The sequence below is a fragment of the Cervus canadensis genome, chromosome 16 (assembly GCF_019320065.1).
Source record: "Cervus canadensis isolate Bull #8, Minnesota chromosome 16, ASM1932006v1, whole genome shotgun sequence".
In the NCBI taxonomy this organism is placed as follows: Eukaryota; Metazoa; Chordata; class Mammalia; order Artiodactyla; family Cervidae; genus Cervus; species Cervus canadensis.
Genome location: NC_057401.1, coordinates 27,378,568 through 27,394,582, shown reverse-complemented (window position 1 = coordinate 27,394,582; position 16,015 = coordinate 27,378,568). Strand labels below are relative to the sequence as shown.

Genomic DNA, 16,015 nt, shown 5'->3' with positions numbered 1-16,015 from the left:
TTGTTGTCATCCCACAGGTCCCGAAGGCTCTATGTTTTTTTAATCTACATTATCTATGTTGTTGATTGGGCAATTTCTGTTGTTGTCTTCAGTATCATTGATTTGTGCTTCTGTCACCTCCACCCTGCTGTTGAGCTTACCCATTAAGTCTTTTAAAATTTCAGATATTGCATTTTTCAGTTGTGAAATTTCTATTTGGGTTCTCCTTATATCTTCTATTTATTTTCTGATGCTTTCTGTTATTTTTACATTTGTTCATAAATGTTCACTGGACATTATCATCATATAATTCTATTTTCATCTTGATATTAGCATCTGTGGATTGTTCTTATTCAAAGAGAGATGTTGATGATTTGTGATATAACAAGTGAGGCTTTTATTGAAATTTGGATTCTTTAGGTACTGTGAGACACTTCAGTGCGGAAAGATTACTGTCAGGAAGAGTCGGAAATGTGAATTCTGTTGCCTTCACTGACATCTAAGGAAGGAGGGGTACCTTGCTCCTCTAGGATAGAAGTGGGCGTTCAGCCTTCCACCAGGAGTGAGGAGGGGGCCTTGTTATCCTTCCAGGTGTTACCCCCCCAGGTGGGGTAAAATCTCCCCGCTCAGCTTTAGGTGCTGGTTGTGCGGGTGGGGCCACAGTGGGAGTGTTTGGCTGGAGTGGAACAGTTACTATCTAAATGTTTTTCTGCCTTACTAGATTCTTTCTTTCATGGTTCTTTGGCTAAAGAGAGAGTTTCCTGTATCTGAACTCACTGATATTTCCAGGCTGTTGGCTTCTGTAGCACCTCGTCTGGGATATATGAGGCAACCAGAAAAATCAGGAATCTCATTGGTGTGTCATACCTTGTGTCCCAAAGTTCCTAGTTGGTCTGAGTTCTTCTCTCCACATTTCAGAATATTTTACTGGTTTTTTAATAAGGCAAAATGTTGTTAGCTATATTTAGGGAGCAGGATAGGGGAAAATATGTCAACTACATCTTTCCAGAAGTGGATCTCCCCAATCATTGTTTGTTTGTTTAATCTAGTCACTACCCAAATACAATTACTCACCCCCCTTTAAACTGACCTAAAATGCTTTACAACACAAACACTTATTAGCCATTTGTCATTTTAATATGTATATATAATGCAGTTGAGTCAAGTATAATATATAGTGAAATATATTATTATCCTCCTTAATGAGTTTTTCTTTTTGCCTTAACTGTTAGGATCATTAAAATGCTCTATTTGGAATATTGATTCTCTTTTGCAGCAGTAGACATTTATGTAGATTACAAATTTTGAAATATTTTGTAAACAGTTTTACTAAAATCAATTGAAAATGACATTGCAATGTTGAAAAAAAAATTTTGTGCAGGACAAATATGTCCCATACATTAATTCAATTTAAATGTCCATTAATGTCAAGGCCACTGTTGTCTTTTTTATTTCTAAATATATCTTGGTATGTTTTGAAAATTCCTTTCTAACTTCCTATTTGATGTGTCAAAATACAGAATCCCAGCTGTAGGTACACTTTTTTGGTTGGACTTGGGAAAGGTGAATTGTTTTACAAGACTTGAATCTCCTGTGTGTATAATTTTTAAAAGTCAGTGTTTTCTATTATCTAGTGCCTTTAAATTCACATTTAAATAATTAAAAATTTAAAATACAGTATATAATGTTTAAATTTTTAATTCAGAGTACATTTTATTGAATTTAATTACATATTAGGCATATCCTTTGAGTTAACACAACAAAAAATTTAAACATTCTAATACAAACATTTTCTGTACCGTCTACATAATGCAAAATGGCATTAATGAGAATTTAGACATACATGTTAAAAAAAGAAAACCACAATTATTTGGAAATATGCCATAATAAATCCATGGTCCTTGATTTTTTTTTTAAAGTAAAATTTATGGACAAATTTCTATCTTAAAAGACACAAAAGCAGTTCATGTAATCATACTGTGTGATATTTTTATAGCATTATGTAGCATTACAGTTAATTACAAATACTATTAAATCTAATAATTTCATTTGTTTATCAAATAATCTTTAAAAAATAATTTGTGCTAATTATATTCTGAAGTAAATTACAAATTAAATAGCAGAATCAACTTTTATGAACAAAAGTGCTTAAACATAATAGATAACACACCAAATAATACAAGGACTTTAACCAATACTCTAAACAAGTTTCACTAGCTTTCTCCCATTTAGGACATGAGGAATGAAGAAATAGATGTTATAGGTCAATCACATGATTAAAAGTAATTTTGACAATATTAGTCATGAGTAAGCTTTACTGATTTCATAAATATTATAAAGGCATAATCAGGCATTCCTGACTTATTGAGAATCATACAGATATTATCATTATGACACATTAATCATGAAGATAAGCAAATCCAAAGAATTGTCCAGTTCATTTCACAGGCCATCAAAAATACAACTTTGCTTCCTAGCTTCTCTTACAACTTGTGAATCACATTTTTTAATGCTGATACATTTTAATCATAGTACTGCTGAAAAGTAATAAATCTTTAAGCTTACTAAATTGTCTCATAGACATCTCACCTAGCATTTACTAAGGACAGTTCTTTCCCTGAAGGTGAATTTCAAAGTGTTTATTATTCAGATTTACAGATGTTACTCCTGTGCCTAGGCTAGATTATCCATTCAATTCTTCGCTCCTACCTACAGGTTAAAAATGTGACTTACCATCTGTTTTCCATTTGTCCTGATAAAATTATACATAGCTCTTTCTTTCATTCTCATTGTTTGGATGATAAATTTTATGGTCACACTAGTTATTAGGAAGTAAAATTAGGGAAAAAAATTAAGACTCTCCAAACAAGCAAAAATATATTGATTCCTTAGCACCACTGCAGGGATAGCATAAATATGCCACAGCATAGGTTCTATAAGCCTTAAGAATAAAATTATGGAACTTATTATTTAACTAACCATCTAAAGAAGTCCAATTTTTTTTAATGACAGTTTATAGATAATAGCCTGATTTTTCTAAGACTCTCCTTAGTAGAAGGCCAAAGTTGTTCACCATGGTTGTTTAACCTAGACTCTTAAGGAGAACTCCTTGAATTTCAATTCCCAGTCCAAATACTTCATCTCTCAAGCTTGTTTCCTCATGTATAGCAAAGTATGTAATAGTTTCTATAGCATAAGATGATGTGGAAATTAAATGAGATAAAACATTTCAAAGTATTTAGCACAGTACCTGTCACATGCTAAGTACTCAACAAATGTGAGTCATTACCATTTAACAATATGATATACCATCAATAAAGAAATCAGTTGATAAGCTGCACATGTAACTGACCTTCCAGATATACTGCAAATACATTCCTAAATATCATGTGAAAGAAATACACATAGGATTCCAGTTTTCTTTATATCTCTGCTAGAGAAGATAAATTCAGTTAATTAATCAAATTCAAAGTAGATAACATACATATGTATAATTTAAGTATCCAAAATAATTGAGTCATTCATCTATTTTTCATTCATTCAATAAATATTAATTCAGAGAAAGCTATAATAGGTCAGTGTGCCTTTTAATTAATACTAGAACACACACTTTTGAACTTGCTCCCACCTAAAAATCTTAATAGGAAGTACCTAATTCATTGCAAAACCTGTTCCATTAGAGAAGATTCATTTTCTATAAAGAAGTAGATTCAGTAAATAATTTTGCATAAATCTGCTTAAATGCCTCAAAGATGAAAACCCAGGAAGTATGTGAGCAGAACTGACATTCTTTTTGATGTATTTGATTATCAAATACAAACTTACAGAGACCAAAGTAAAGACAAACTTACAGGGACCAAAACTAAACAATGAAAGTTTTCTAAAAAATATATTTAAGATAAATTTTTGAATTGGATTCTGAGATATTCTAAGGGACTATGAGGTATTGGCAGGGAGGAGGAATAAGAAAGGTAGTGGAGTGGACACTAATATCTACAGTGCCATGCAGAGAACTACAAATTGCTAAAATTCTTTATATATATATAAAGTCAATACATTACCTTAATGAAATAAAGGATAAAAATAAAATTAACATTTGCACTACCCATAAAAAATAAAGGACAATGGGAATTTAGATAAGTTGAAAGCCTGTATAATACCCTGTATAATAGTTTAGGAATCAGAACTCTCTTTGCTCATTATTACACATTATTAAAATTCAACAGAAGTTTTTATTATATTGCTACTATTTTTCAAAGAAGTGGAAGCAAACACTGAAGTTATAAAGGATTGGTTTATCTTTGTTAAAATATTTTGTTTCACTTCTGATGTCACAATTTAGATTGTTCTTCTAAAAATAAGTATAAATTTATAAAATTTTATTTTTACCTATACATTTATCCATTCACTACACACTTCATGACCTCTACAATGTATCTTCTCTGTGGTAGGTATAGGACAAGCAAATAAAATCAGAATCCAAGAAGGAACATATGTATATGTATAATACAGGTAAATAAGCACAAAAAATAGGGAGTTATTTGAGCACATATGATGGTACACAGTCAACTGGGAATGAGGGATCTGCCAGGAAGTCGCCGATTCAAGTCTTGAAGGCTAAACTTGAGTTCATCAAAGGGGAGGAGCACAGGGGCAGCATTCTGAATAGACTCTCTCTTTGTCAAGGCTAAATCAAGACAGTGGGGAAAAACTGCAGCATTAAGATATGGCAAAGGGGAGCCTATAGAGGTCTGTCATGGGAACTGGGACATTATGCTCCATAGTGAGAGTTGTGTTTTAGAAATATGGCCTGGCAGCAATGCTAAAGAGGCATCTCAGGTGGTTCCGTAAAGAACCTGCCTGCCAATGCAGGAGATGTGGGTTCAATCCCTGAGGTGGAAAGATCCTCTGGAGAAGGAAATGGCAACCCACTCCAGTATTCTTTCCTGGAAAATCCCATGGACATAGGAGCCTGGTAGGCTACAGTCCATGGCGTTGCGAAGAGTTGGACACGACCGAGCAACCAAGTGCACACACACACACAAAGCAATGCACAAAATGGATTAACAGTAGATGAGGCAGATGTAGGAAAATCAAGACCTTAGCTGTTGCAGCTGGTGAGCATGGGGGTAGGGGAGGCAATGAGTGGATTGATGAGGCCAAAGGAACAGAGATTCATGACTAATAAATATTAGTTCACAGAGGAGAAGAAAATGGCACTGTGAACTTTAGGTTTCAGCCTGGGTAACTACATGCTAAGAAAAAAGAAAAGAAAGACTACAAAGTGAAGATTTATATTAAAGCATAAACTGAACATGAAAATACCTGGGAATTTTAAGACATCATTAAATCTACTTAATATGCAGCAAAACTCTGTTAGCTGGAAAGATGAATAGAATTTCCCAAGGTGTCTAATATATAAACATGGCGTAATTTTCCGACTTCAGCTTTTCTGCTTTCTTAGTCAATTTACAATTGGTCATTTTTAGTTAATCCATTCATTTCCATGAGGTTACTTAATGGAAGCATTCCATTTTTTAACCTAACAGTGGTGAAATAATTTTCTGGAGGTTCTCCAGAGAGACTCTGAAAAGTCAAAATTCAACTTTAATTTCCTGAGTACCTTTTCTGCTTAAAGTTCCTTTATTTTCAAGGAAAAATAGCAAACACTGACATTTAAAATTTCAATTTACTACATAAATATTTCAGATTATTTTACATTGGGACAGCAATTTTTCTGCCTGAGAATCATTTTAGTCTAAATAATGGTGGCGAAATAGAAGAATACATACTTCACATGAGCTACAAATTGTATAGGGATTTGTATATATCTAGTCACAAATGCATTTGAATTGGATTTAGTCAAAAAGCGAGTCTGACTAATTTTTCATTGAATTCAAATTGTTCAGATTAAGTGAACTGCTTGGTTGCCATCACAGAGATACCACCCAAGATCATTTTGTCAAATTAATAATTAACCAAACCAAAACAAATGCGTGGCTTGTGGCTCTGAGACAAGAATATGATGAAACCTGTCATTACTTAAATGATGTAGTCTATTCAATAAAACTTTTGTGGATAGTTCACATGTTTTATGCAAAACAGTGCTGCAACAAACAGAAAACCTTCCAAGTCACACTTCATGTGTATTATTCATACTAGTAATATTTTAACATTAGTTAAGATGCCATATAAAGCATAATTTTTTACTATCTCAATTTTATTATAATTTTTTCAACCAGAATATCATACAAATTTCCATAAAGCATTTTTTTTCAAATAATTGAACTTCTCTTTTTCAAGCATTAATCCCCTAGGTCACCAAGACTGTGGATTCTTCACCACCATTCCAAACCGTCCCTCTTTGCCTGTAATTGTTCTGATCCCTGCTGCACTGTGAGCTGGGGGACAGTGGACTCATAAGCACCAAGGACCCCCCAGCAGGCTTCACATATTGTCTTCAACCTAACCTAGTATCCTGCTGCATGATACCAATATTCCATTCAAAGCCACTGACAACTTTTGATGTCTCTTCAGATTTCATTCGACTTGGCTACAATGAGTTTTATAAGATAGTTTAGTTATATACACAACAGAAAGCCTAAGGCACTGGCAACAACGTAGAACAACTTTAATACTTCTTGATTTCAGACAAAGGCATTAGTATTATAATCCACTAATGATGCTTTTTGAGATATTTAGCCAGCCATGGATAACACCATGAAACACAGAAGCATGCCTATAGCAGTGAGACATCATGTCTATGTGAACCTTAATCCTACATCAACAACAGCTGTAACTGAAGAAATCCAAAACCCACAGCTTAAAATAAAAAATGCTCTCTAGGAAGTCTAAGAATCACTTTAGCTTAATGTGGGGAAACAGTGGAGATGAGTGGAATGAGACTGAGAAATTTGCTTCTGTGGTGATGGAGAATCGGGGCAAGTGTATGGTTTTATTTCTTTGCCTTCAACCAATGTTTTCATAGGAAAAGTACGTTTTCCTTGTGGTGACTGCACAGTAACCATCATTAACAAAGGTAGAAAGTGCTAATTTCCCCTTGATGACACTTCTTTTCAGTATGACTGAAGAATGAACTTTACATGAAATTATTACAAATACTTCTACACCTAGTAAACATGATTGGGGAAAAAACCTTTTAAGACAAATGGCAAAGCTTTGTTTTTAATGAATTCTTTGGTTATAAACAGGTCTTGAGTGACATTCACTCTGTGTACTATTTAGTTTTGCTGGTGTCTGTTCTGCATGTCCCTTAAGGACTGGAATGAAATTAATTATCCTGGGTTATAGCTCATAGCACATACTTAATACAATTTACCTTGCTTTATTGTAAAATACAGAATGAAAATATATCTGTAGATCTGAAATTGCATATATTATTTACAAAGCTACTACTGAGCATTTTACATAAACTTTTCATCCTTTTAAAAGTAAAAAATCACACGTTCTTAACAAGAAGCAGAAATAAAGCTGAAATGCAAACTCTCTGTACGTCTTCCTGGGACTCTTGACATGATGTTTGTCCCTCACTGGCCCATGGATTCCTGAGTTACATAAAGCATAATGAAACATAATTAGCACATCCTGGTTATTCTGTAACAAATTATCATTTTAGCAAAGCAAAAATTTCTGGAAGGAGGTGATACAAAATTGCTAAACCAAACAGTTCCTAAATACTCAAGAGAAACATGATGAAATAAGGAAATTTTGATCCTTATCAGTAAAGAAATAAAACTAATATTGATTCATTCACAGACTAGATGTGTAGGAATATGTGAGAATAAAATAGGAGAATCCAGAAAAACTGAAACAGAAAAAAAATAAGACTACATAAAAAGTTATAAAATAACTGGGCCTGTGGTGACAGAAGAAAAAAATGTATATCTGCAGTGCAACAGATTCACTTTTAGATTGGTTGTTACATGTTCTCTGGTGGAAAAAGGATGCCATTTATTTACTGTGTAACTAGTATATTCTCCTATAATATCCAAGCACATAGTGAATGACTAGGTCTTTTATGAAACTAAAAAAACGAGATGGATTAACAGGCTGTGCATATTGAATTTTACGTTTTATTTAGAAGGTAAGCATTTGGAAGCAACTTACATTTTTCCTGTGCCTAGGGCCACTATTTTCTATACCATTGCTATCATCCAATTTCCTGTATAGAAAACAAAAAAGGAAATTACTATATGTTTACACTGCATCAGACTAAGTCAGTACACCATCTATATCACAGCCATCAAGTTAAAATATGAGGTCAATACAGATAGGATTTATTCTTGCTAAAAATGGTGTTTAACTCATAACGTTGATTTTATTTGCATGCCATTGCTTGGAGAGGAACCATTACCACAGCTGAGTGACAAAGGCCTGTTTATTTTATGCAGAGAGAACTGCCTTTCCCCAAGCGTGAGTGAAGGCTTCAGTATATGGCCTAACATATGTTGCTTTGACCGATCAAGATAATAGCCACTCTAGAGGTCAGCCAGTATGTAGATAAAGGTGCTATAATCCAACATGTTTATACACTAAACTAGAGGTTAAGCATGGCTCTTTGTCTCCTCAAAGTGCATCAGAATAAGACCACAACGTGGGCTCCAGATTCTTAAGAAAGACTAAACCAGGTCACAAGGGTACATAATTAATACCCTTCTAGATCTTATGGGCAGGCTTGAGCGTATTAAACTAGTCTCACCAGATAATAAATTCAACCATATAATCAGTTACATCAAAATTGCGAGGAGGAGTTGTAGGTAAAATTGTGTGGATTAAATATCTTGGTGGATCAATTAATTAGCTCTTAGATAAATTAGATAAATTAATGAGCTCTTCACTGAACTGTTTGAAATGAGTAGCTTATTATACTCCTCCTACTATTTTTAAAAGTCATTTTAAAAGTCATTCATTCTTTTAAATGAATGCCTGGTATCTAAACACATATATAAGCATCAAATATAAAATATATTGATAAACAATATTCTCTTTAAAGACAAATTTATCTCCTAAACTAAAAATTTTTAAAAAAGCATTGGTGAAAGGCTGCTCTAAATGAGTCCAAGTGCCCTTCATACTTGTATTAAATCTAAAGATACTAACAAAACCTAAAGATGAGAAATGTGACTGCAAGGAAATGGAGGGGAACACTGGGGAGGCTGAGCTGGGAGAACAAAAGAATCCAGGCAAGGGAATAATTGTTTCAAATATCTGAGTAGCTGTCATGTTGTTCATGATTCCAAGTGCAAGAAAGTTAATCAGTACATGCAAATCAGAAAGATAACATGTTCAAATTAATACAAACAAGTTCTCCAGAAAGAGGTTCACATCCTTTTCAATCATAAGAGTCTGATTCTAAGACTAACAGTTTTTGTTGTTTTTTTTTCCCCTTATCTGGGGTTATGGAACTCTTGATATAATTATTGTATGCCCTGACTTTAGAAACTTGTGTCCTGTTAATTTGAGTGAAGTGAGTAAAAATAACTATTTGAATAATGTCTATGAATATACGCATGACAACTATCCACCCTGGTCTTGCTATTTAACTGTGGTTATAGCGCTCACACCTCAAAGCTCGTCTTGACTGACAAAGATAGACTCCAAGTGTCCATTTGGGCTGGTAATAGTTGCTCAGGCTTCCCTTTTCCTAGGTTTCTTTTGGCTGCTTTACTCTGGTCTCATTTTCCAGACCCTGGCTCTAATACTTGAACTTCAAACCCAATTTCGGGCAACTCCCTCAGCCCAGTGGAGCTGGGCGCCACTCTCAGTTCCCTGGCATGGTGGAACCAACAACTCCCACTGTCACCAAACCAAATGACGTCACTGGTAATTTTCTTTCTAGTTCTCCTCCTGCTCAGCTCAACTCTAAACAAGGGGGACTGTAAAAGAAATAGTGACACAATTTGTGTTCTCAGAAAAATAATAACAAATAGAATCTTAGGTCAGTGATTTTCAACATGACAGAGAATCAAACTCAGTGATGGAGACTTTAAAGAAACATAGATGCTCAGGCATAGAAGGCATTCCATAACCAAAGCTTACGCTAAGCACTTTTACACAGATAAAGTCATTTAATCCCGAAGCCTTATGTGGTAATGTCATTAAACCCATTTTGTCAAAGAGAAAACGGAAGTACAGCGAGGTGTTGCAGACAGGTAAATGCCACTCTTCACCACAAATGGACATGTGCAGAAAATAGCACACAATATACTCCTGTACCTTTTTTTCCTCTAACTGCAAACATTTTATTTAATATCATATTTATCTGTATTTTATTCAAGGGAAAATTATTCTATAAAAAATAATACTTACAGCTCTTCACCTTGTTCAAATTCTTTCCCATCATCTGTGTAACAAAAGAAGAACTTAACTGTAAGGCTGGTTTATTATTCTTGTGGAACATATATGCTCAATTCTACTTTCCCCTGGATTCTCTATCCCTGACTGCCCATGCTGTGAGAGGCGACAGCGGCACGTCTGCCGTGTCCACTCCTCCCCCGCTCTCCTGACTTGCAGCTTTGATCAAGCAAAACACTGGCTTCCCTGATGGCTCCGTGCATAAGGAATCCACCTGCAATGCAGGAGACATGGAAGACACGGGTTCAATCCCTGGGTGGGGAAGATCCCCTGGAGAAGGACATGGCAATCTGCTCCAGCATTCTTGCCTGGAAAACCCCATCAACAGAGGAACCTGGCTGTTTACAGTCCACTAAACACAAGGTACATGCTGAGGTATAACTGACAAAAATTGATCAAGCCTAGTCTAGTGCCTGGGATCATCAAAAATAGCACTGACTGACTTGTAATTATTAAAGTTACTAAACAGCACAAAATAGGGAAAAATACAGAATGCAAGATAAATTTTCCTAGGGGGCCAATGGTTTCTCAATCTGTAATCCATCAGGAACAGGCTATGAAAACAGATCTGGCAGGCAATGTCTCTTTCATGAGAATTGAAAAATGTTTGATAAAACATTTTTAAAAATGAGTTATCTAAGTAAAAGAATAACTGCTTATCTTTGAGATCTTTTCTATTAAGTTATCACAGAATTTTCTAATATTCTAGTACCAAAGCATGTTATCACTTAAGTGGTGTGTTGGTACCAGTAACACCAAAGAAAGGGGGATAAAAGGCATATTTTAACACTAAAGCTTTTTAGGAAGTTGAAAAAAGAAGTCCATCAATATAAGCTCCTAGCTCACAGTCATCAGTGATATTAACATAAATACCACTACAAATAACAAAAGTTAGGTTTTTTCCCCCAAAACTCTAAAGCCGCTGTAATGTAGTAAGTCATAACATGAAAATGTTATCTGAAAAAAGAAATCTTACCTGAGGGCTTCTTTTTCTTTTGAGTATACATTTCAAAAAGCAGAATAATAGTCACTAAGAGAACAACCTCAGCAACTATTGCACAAAATGCTTTAAGGGGTACCAAATAGCTGAGCACAACGAGTTCAACGTGTCCTTCACTCTCCCCTAACTCGAATATTGCATGGCACCAGTAAGTTCCCTGGTCATCCTCTGAAAGTTGCGTTATCTTCAGGCTTGTTTCATTAGCATGTTTTCTACTGATCACATGCTTATCATTCACTGGAACACCAATAGGAACCTAATATAAGGAGACATTAAAATCCATTCCTGTCATAGTGCATAAAAAATGTATGTCCTGAATGATCTAGTTTTGAGTGAAAGCTACAATACAGTACCAAGAAAACAGCTTACTAGCAAAAGGGCATATTGAAATTTGTGAGAAGTTATACATAACAGCCTTGTCTAACTCAATGAAACTATGAGCCATGCTGTGTAGGGCCACCCAAGATGGACAGGTCATGGTGGAGAGTTCTGACAAAACGTGGTCCACTGGAGACGGGAATGGCAAACCACTTCAGTATTCTTGCCTTGAGAACCCCATGAACAGTATGAAAAGGCAAAAAGATAGGACACTGAAAGATGAACTCCCCAGGTTGGGAGGTGCCAAATATGCTACTGGAGATCAGTGGAGAAATAACTCCAGAAAGAATGAAGGGACGAAGCCAAAGCAAAAACAACACCCAGTTGTGGATATGACTGGTAATGGAAGTAAAGTACAAAGCTATAAAGAGCAATATTGCACAGGAAACTGGAATGTTAGGTACATGAATCAAGGCAAATTGGAAGTGGCCAAACAGGAGATGGCAAGAGTGAACATCGACATTTTAGGAATCAGTGAACTAAAATGGACTAGAATGGGTGAATTTAACTCAGAAGACCACTATATCTACTACTGTAGGCAAGAATCCCTTAGAAGAAATGGAGTAGCCATCATAGTATACAAAACAGTCTGGAATGCAGTACTTGGATGCAGTCACAAAAATGACAGAATGATCTCTGTTCATTTCCAAGGCAAACCATTCAATATCACAGTAATCCATGTCTATGCCCCGAGCAGTAATGCTGAAGAAGTTGAATTGAATGGTTCTATGAAGACCTACAAGACCTTCTAGAACTAACACCCAAAAAAGGGGTCCATTTCATTATAGGTGACTGTAATGCAACAGTAGGAAGTCAAGAACTACCTGGAGTAACAGGCAAATTTGGCCTTGGAGTACAAAATGAAGCAGGTCAAAGGTTAACAGAGTTTTGCCAAAGAACGCACTGTCATAGCAAAAACCCTCTTCCAACAACACAAGAGACGACTCTATACATGGACATCACCAGATGGTCAATACTGAAATCAGATCGACTATATTATTTGCAGCCAAAGATGGGAGAAGCTCTACACAATCAGCAAAAACAAGACCGGGAGCTGACTGTGGCTTAGATCATGAACTCCTTATTGCCAAATTCAGACTTAAATTGAAGAAAGTAGGGAAAACCACTAAACCATTCAGGTATGACCGGAATCAAATCCCTTACAATTATACAGTGGAAGTGACAAATAGATTTAAGGGATTAGACAGACAGAGTGCCTGAGGAACTATGGATGGAGGTTCATGATACTGTACAGGAGGCAGTGGTCAAGACCATCCCCAAGAAAAAGAAATGCAAAAAGGCAAAATGGTTGTCTAAGGAAGCCTTAAAAATAACTGTAAAAAGAAGAGAATCTAAAAGCAAAGAAGAAAAGGAAAGATATACCCATTTGAATGCAGAGTTCCAAACAGAAAGGAGACATAAGAAAGCCTTCCCAAGTAATCAGTGCAAAGAAACAGAGGAAAACAACAGAATGGGAAAGACTAGAGATCTCTTCAAGAAAATTAGAGATGCCAAGAGAACATTTCATGCAAAGATGGGCACAATAAAGGACAGAAATAGTATGGACCTAACAGAAGCAGAAGACATTAAGAAGAGGTGGTAAGAATACACAGAAGAACTGTACAAAAAAGATCTTCATGACCCAGATAACTACAATGGTGTGATCACTCACCTAAAGCCAGAAATCCTGGAATGCGAAGTCAGGGGGCCTTAGGAAGCATCACTAGAACAAAGCTAGTGGAGGTGATGGCATTACAGTTGAGCTATTTCAAATCCTAAAAGATGATGCTGTTAAAAGTACTACACTCAATATGCCAGCAAATTTGGAAAACTCAGCAGTGGCCACAGGACTGGAAAAGGTCAGTTTTCATTCCAATCCCAAAGAAAGGCAATACCAAAGAATGTTCAAACTACCACACAATTGCACTCATCTCACACGCTAGTAAAGTAATGCTCAAAATTCTCCAAGCCAGGCTTCAACAATACATGAACCGTGAATTTATTGATGTTCAAGCTGGCTTTAGAAAAGGCAGAGGAACCAGAGATCAAATTACCAATATCCATTGGATCATAAAAAAAGCAAGAGAGTTCCAGAAAATCATCTACTTCTGCTTTATTGACTACGCCAAAGCCTTTGACTGTGTGGATCACAATAAACTGTGAAAAATTCTTCAAGAGATGGGAATACCAGGCAACTTTACCTGCTCTTAAGAAATATATATGCAGGTCAAGAAGAAACCGTTAGAACCAGACATGGAACAACAGACTGGTTCCAAATTGGGAAAGGAGTACGTCAAGGCTGTATATTGTTACCCTCTTTATTTAACTTATATGCAGAGTACATCATGAGAAATGCTGTACTTGATGAAGCACAAACTGGAATTAAGATTGCTGGGAGGAATATCTACAACCTCAGATATGCAGATTGTACACCACCCTTATGGCAGAAAGTAAAGAACTAAAGAGCCTCTTGATGAAAGTGAAAGAGGAGAGTGAAAAAGTTAGCTTAAAACTCAACATTCAGAAAACTAAGATCATGGCATCCAGTCCCATCACTTCATGGCAAATAAATGGGGAAACAATGGAAACAGGGAGAGACCTTATTTGGGGGGGTCTCCAAAATCACCTCCAATGCTGACTGCAGCCATGAAATTAAAAGACTCTTGCTCCTTGGAAGAAAAGCTATGAATAACCTAGATAGCATATTAAAAAGCAGAGACATTACTTTGCCAACAATGGTCCATCTAGTCAAAGCTATGGTTTTTCCAGTGGTCATGTATGGATGTGAGAGTTGGACTATAAAGAAAGCTGAGTGCAGAAGAATTGATGCTTTTGAACTGTGGTGTTGGAGAAGACTCTTGAGAGTCCCTTGGACTGCAAGGAGATCCAACCAGTCCATCCTAAAGGAAATCAATCCTGAGTGTTCATTGAAAGGACTGATGCTTAAGCTGAAACTCCAATACTTTGGCCACCTGATGTGAAGAACTGACTCAACTGAAAGACCCTGACGCTGGGGAAAGATTGAAGGCAGAAGGAGAAGGGGACAACAGGATGAGATGGTTGAATGCCACCACTGACTCAATGGACATGAGTTTGAGTAAGCTCTGGGAGTTGGTGATGGACAGGGATGCCTGGGGTGCTGTAGTCCATGGGGTCGCAAAGAGTTGGGCAAGACTGAGCAACTCTACTGAACTGAACTGCTGCATAGCTCAATTCTTATCAGAGTTTGACCTTTCAGAGGTAGCAAACAAAGGAAAAGGATACTTTTCGTTAAGTGCTTAGCACTGAGTATTTGAAACTACAGCATGCAAGTCATCATGGGTAAATATTCTATTGAAAGTAGACATACAGGAAAATTCCAGTCTTCCAGGCTTCATGTTAGAATCCCTGACTAGTTGTTCAAAGTACTTCCTCCTTCACAAGTGCAGGTATACATTCATTAAATCAACTATTAAGTTAATAAAGCTACTAAATTGATCATTCCTATTAAGGAAGCTCCCTGGTTCTTGACACTGGGAGCTCCTCAGACTGGAACGGAAATCTTCAGGCCTTTGAAGCTGATGTAGAAGGACTAGTAGACCTTCCTGTGAGTCTGGTAAAGAAGGTGGTTTGTATACTTTCTGTCTTTTCAAAGCTCAATTTCTCTGTTTTTCAGTCAATTCGGTTTCTGGAATTCACTGGGTTTTCTTCAGTCTTTTAAGATCCATACCAAGCTATTTGGGGGCTGATTTATTTAATCTATTTAAATTAACTTTTATTCTTATGCCATTTGCTGCCTTCATTGCTCTATCATTCAACTGCAGTGATCAATAAATTCTAATCAGAATACAAGTATTCTTGGAGATTATCTGATGAAGAACTGTGATTTTATTATTTGCCAAAAATTATATCAACCTGGCTCCCTGTGCACAGCATTGCCTGTGATCTCTCTACCTCAGGGCTGATAAATCAAAGCATTGCATGTTTAGTAGGCACCACAGGTAGAGTCTGATGCAGATGGTTCATGTACATTTAAAAAAACACTTGACCTAAAGTTTTGACTTGTACTCTCTTCGCTGCACTTTTCTTATATCCTAATATGATCCATGCTTGGGGCTAAATTGAGAGATACTTAGTAAGATGGAAAGAAGCACAGACTGTATTCTGAAAGTTCAATATAATTAGATTTGTCTATTTTTTGTCTAGTATGACATATGCGGGCTTCCCTGGTAGCTTAGCTGGTAAAGAATCCACCTGCAATGCAGGAGATCCCGGTTCAATTCCTAGGTCCAAAAGTTCCCCTGG

General features: G+C 36.1%; 1 protein-coding gene across 3 annotated transcripts in view; it reads right to left on the bottom strand.

Annotated features, from left to right (window-relative positions):
* Positions 1 to 1,661: 1,661 nt before the first annotated feature.
* The window catches only part of EMB (embigin), a 122,617-nt gene continuing 108,263 nt past the window's right edge, over positions 1,662 to 16,015 (bottom strand). For all 3 annotated transcript variants that reach the window (XM_043488930.1, XM_043488931.1, XM_043488932.1), the window contains 4 exons: positions 11,330 to 11,609; positions 10,309 to 10,342; positions 8,107 to 8,161; positions 1,662 to 7,544 (listed from right to left, as the gene is read on the bottom strand). In XM_043488930.1, the coding sequence (XP_043344865.1) occupies positions 7,527 to 7,544; positions 8,107 to 8,161; positions 10,309 to 10,342; positions 11,330 to 11,609 (387 nt within the window). In that variant the 3' untranslated portion in view covers positions 1,662 to 7,526. The remainder of the gene's footprint in view (positions 7,545 to 8,106; positions 8,162 to 10,308; positions 10,343 to 11,329; positions 11,610 to 16,015) is intronic.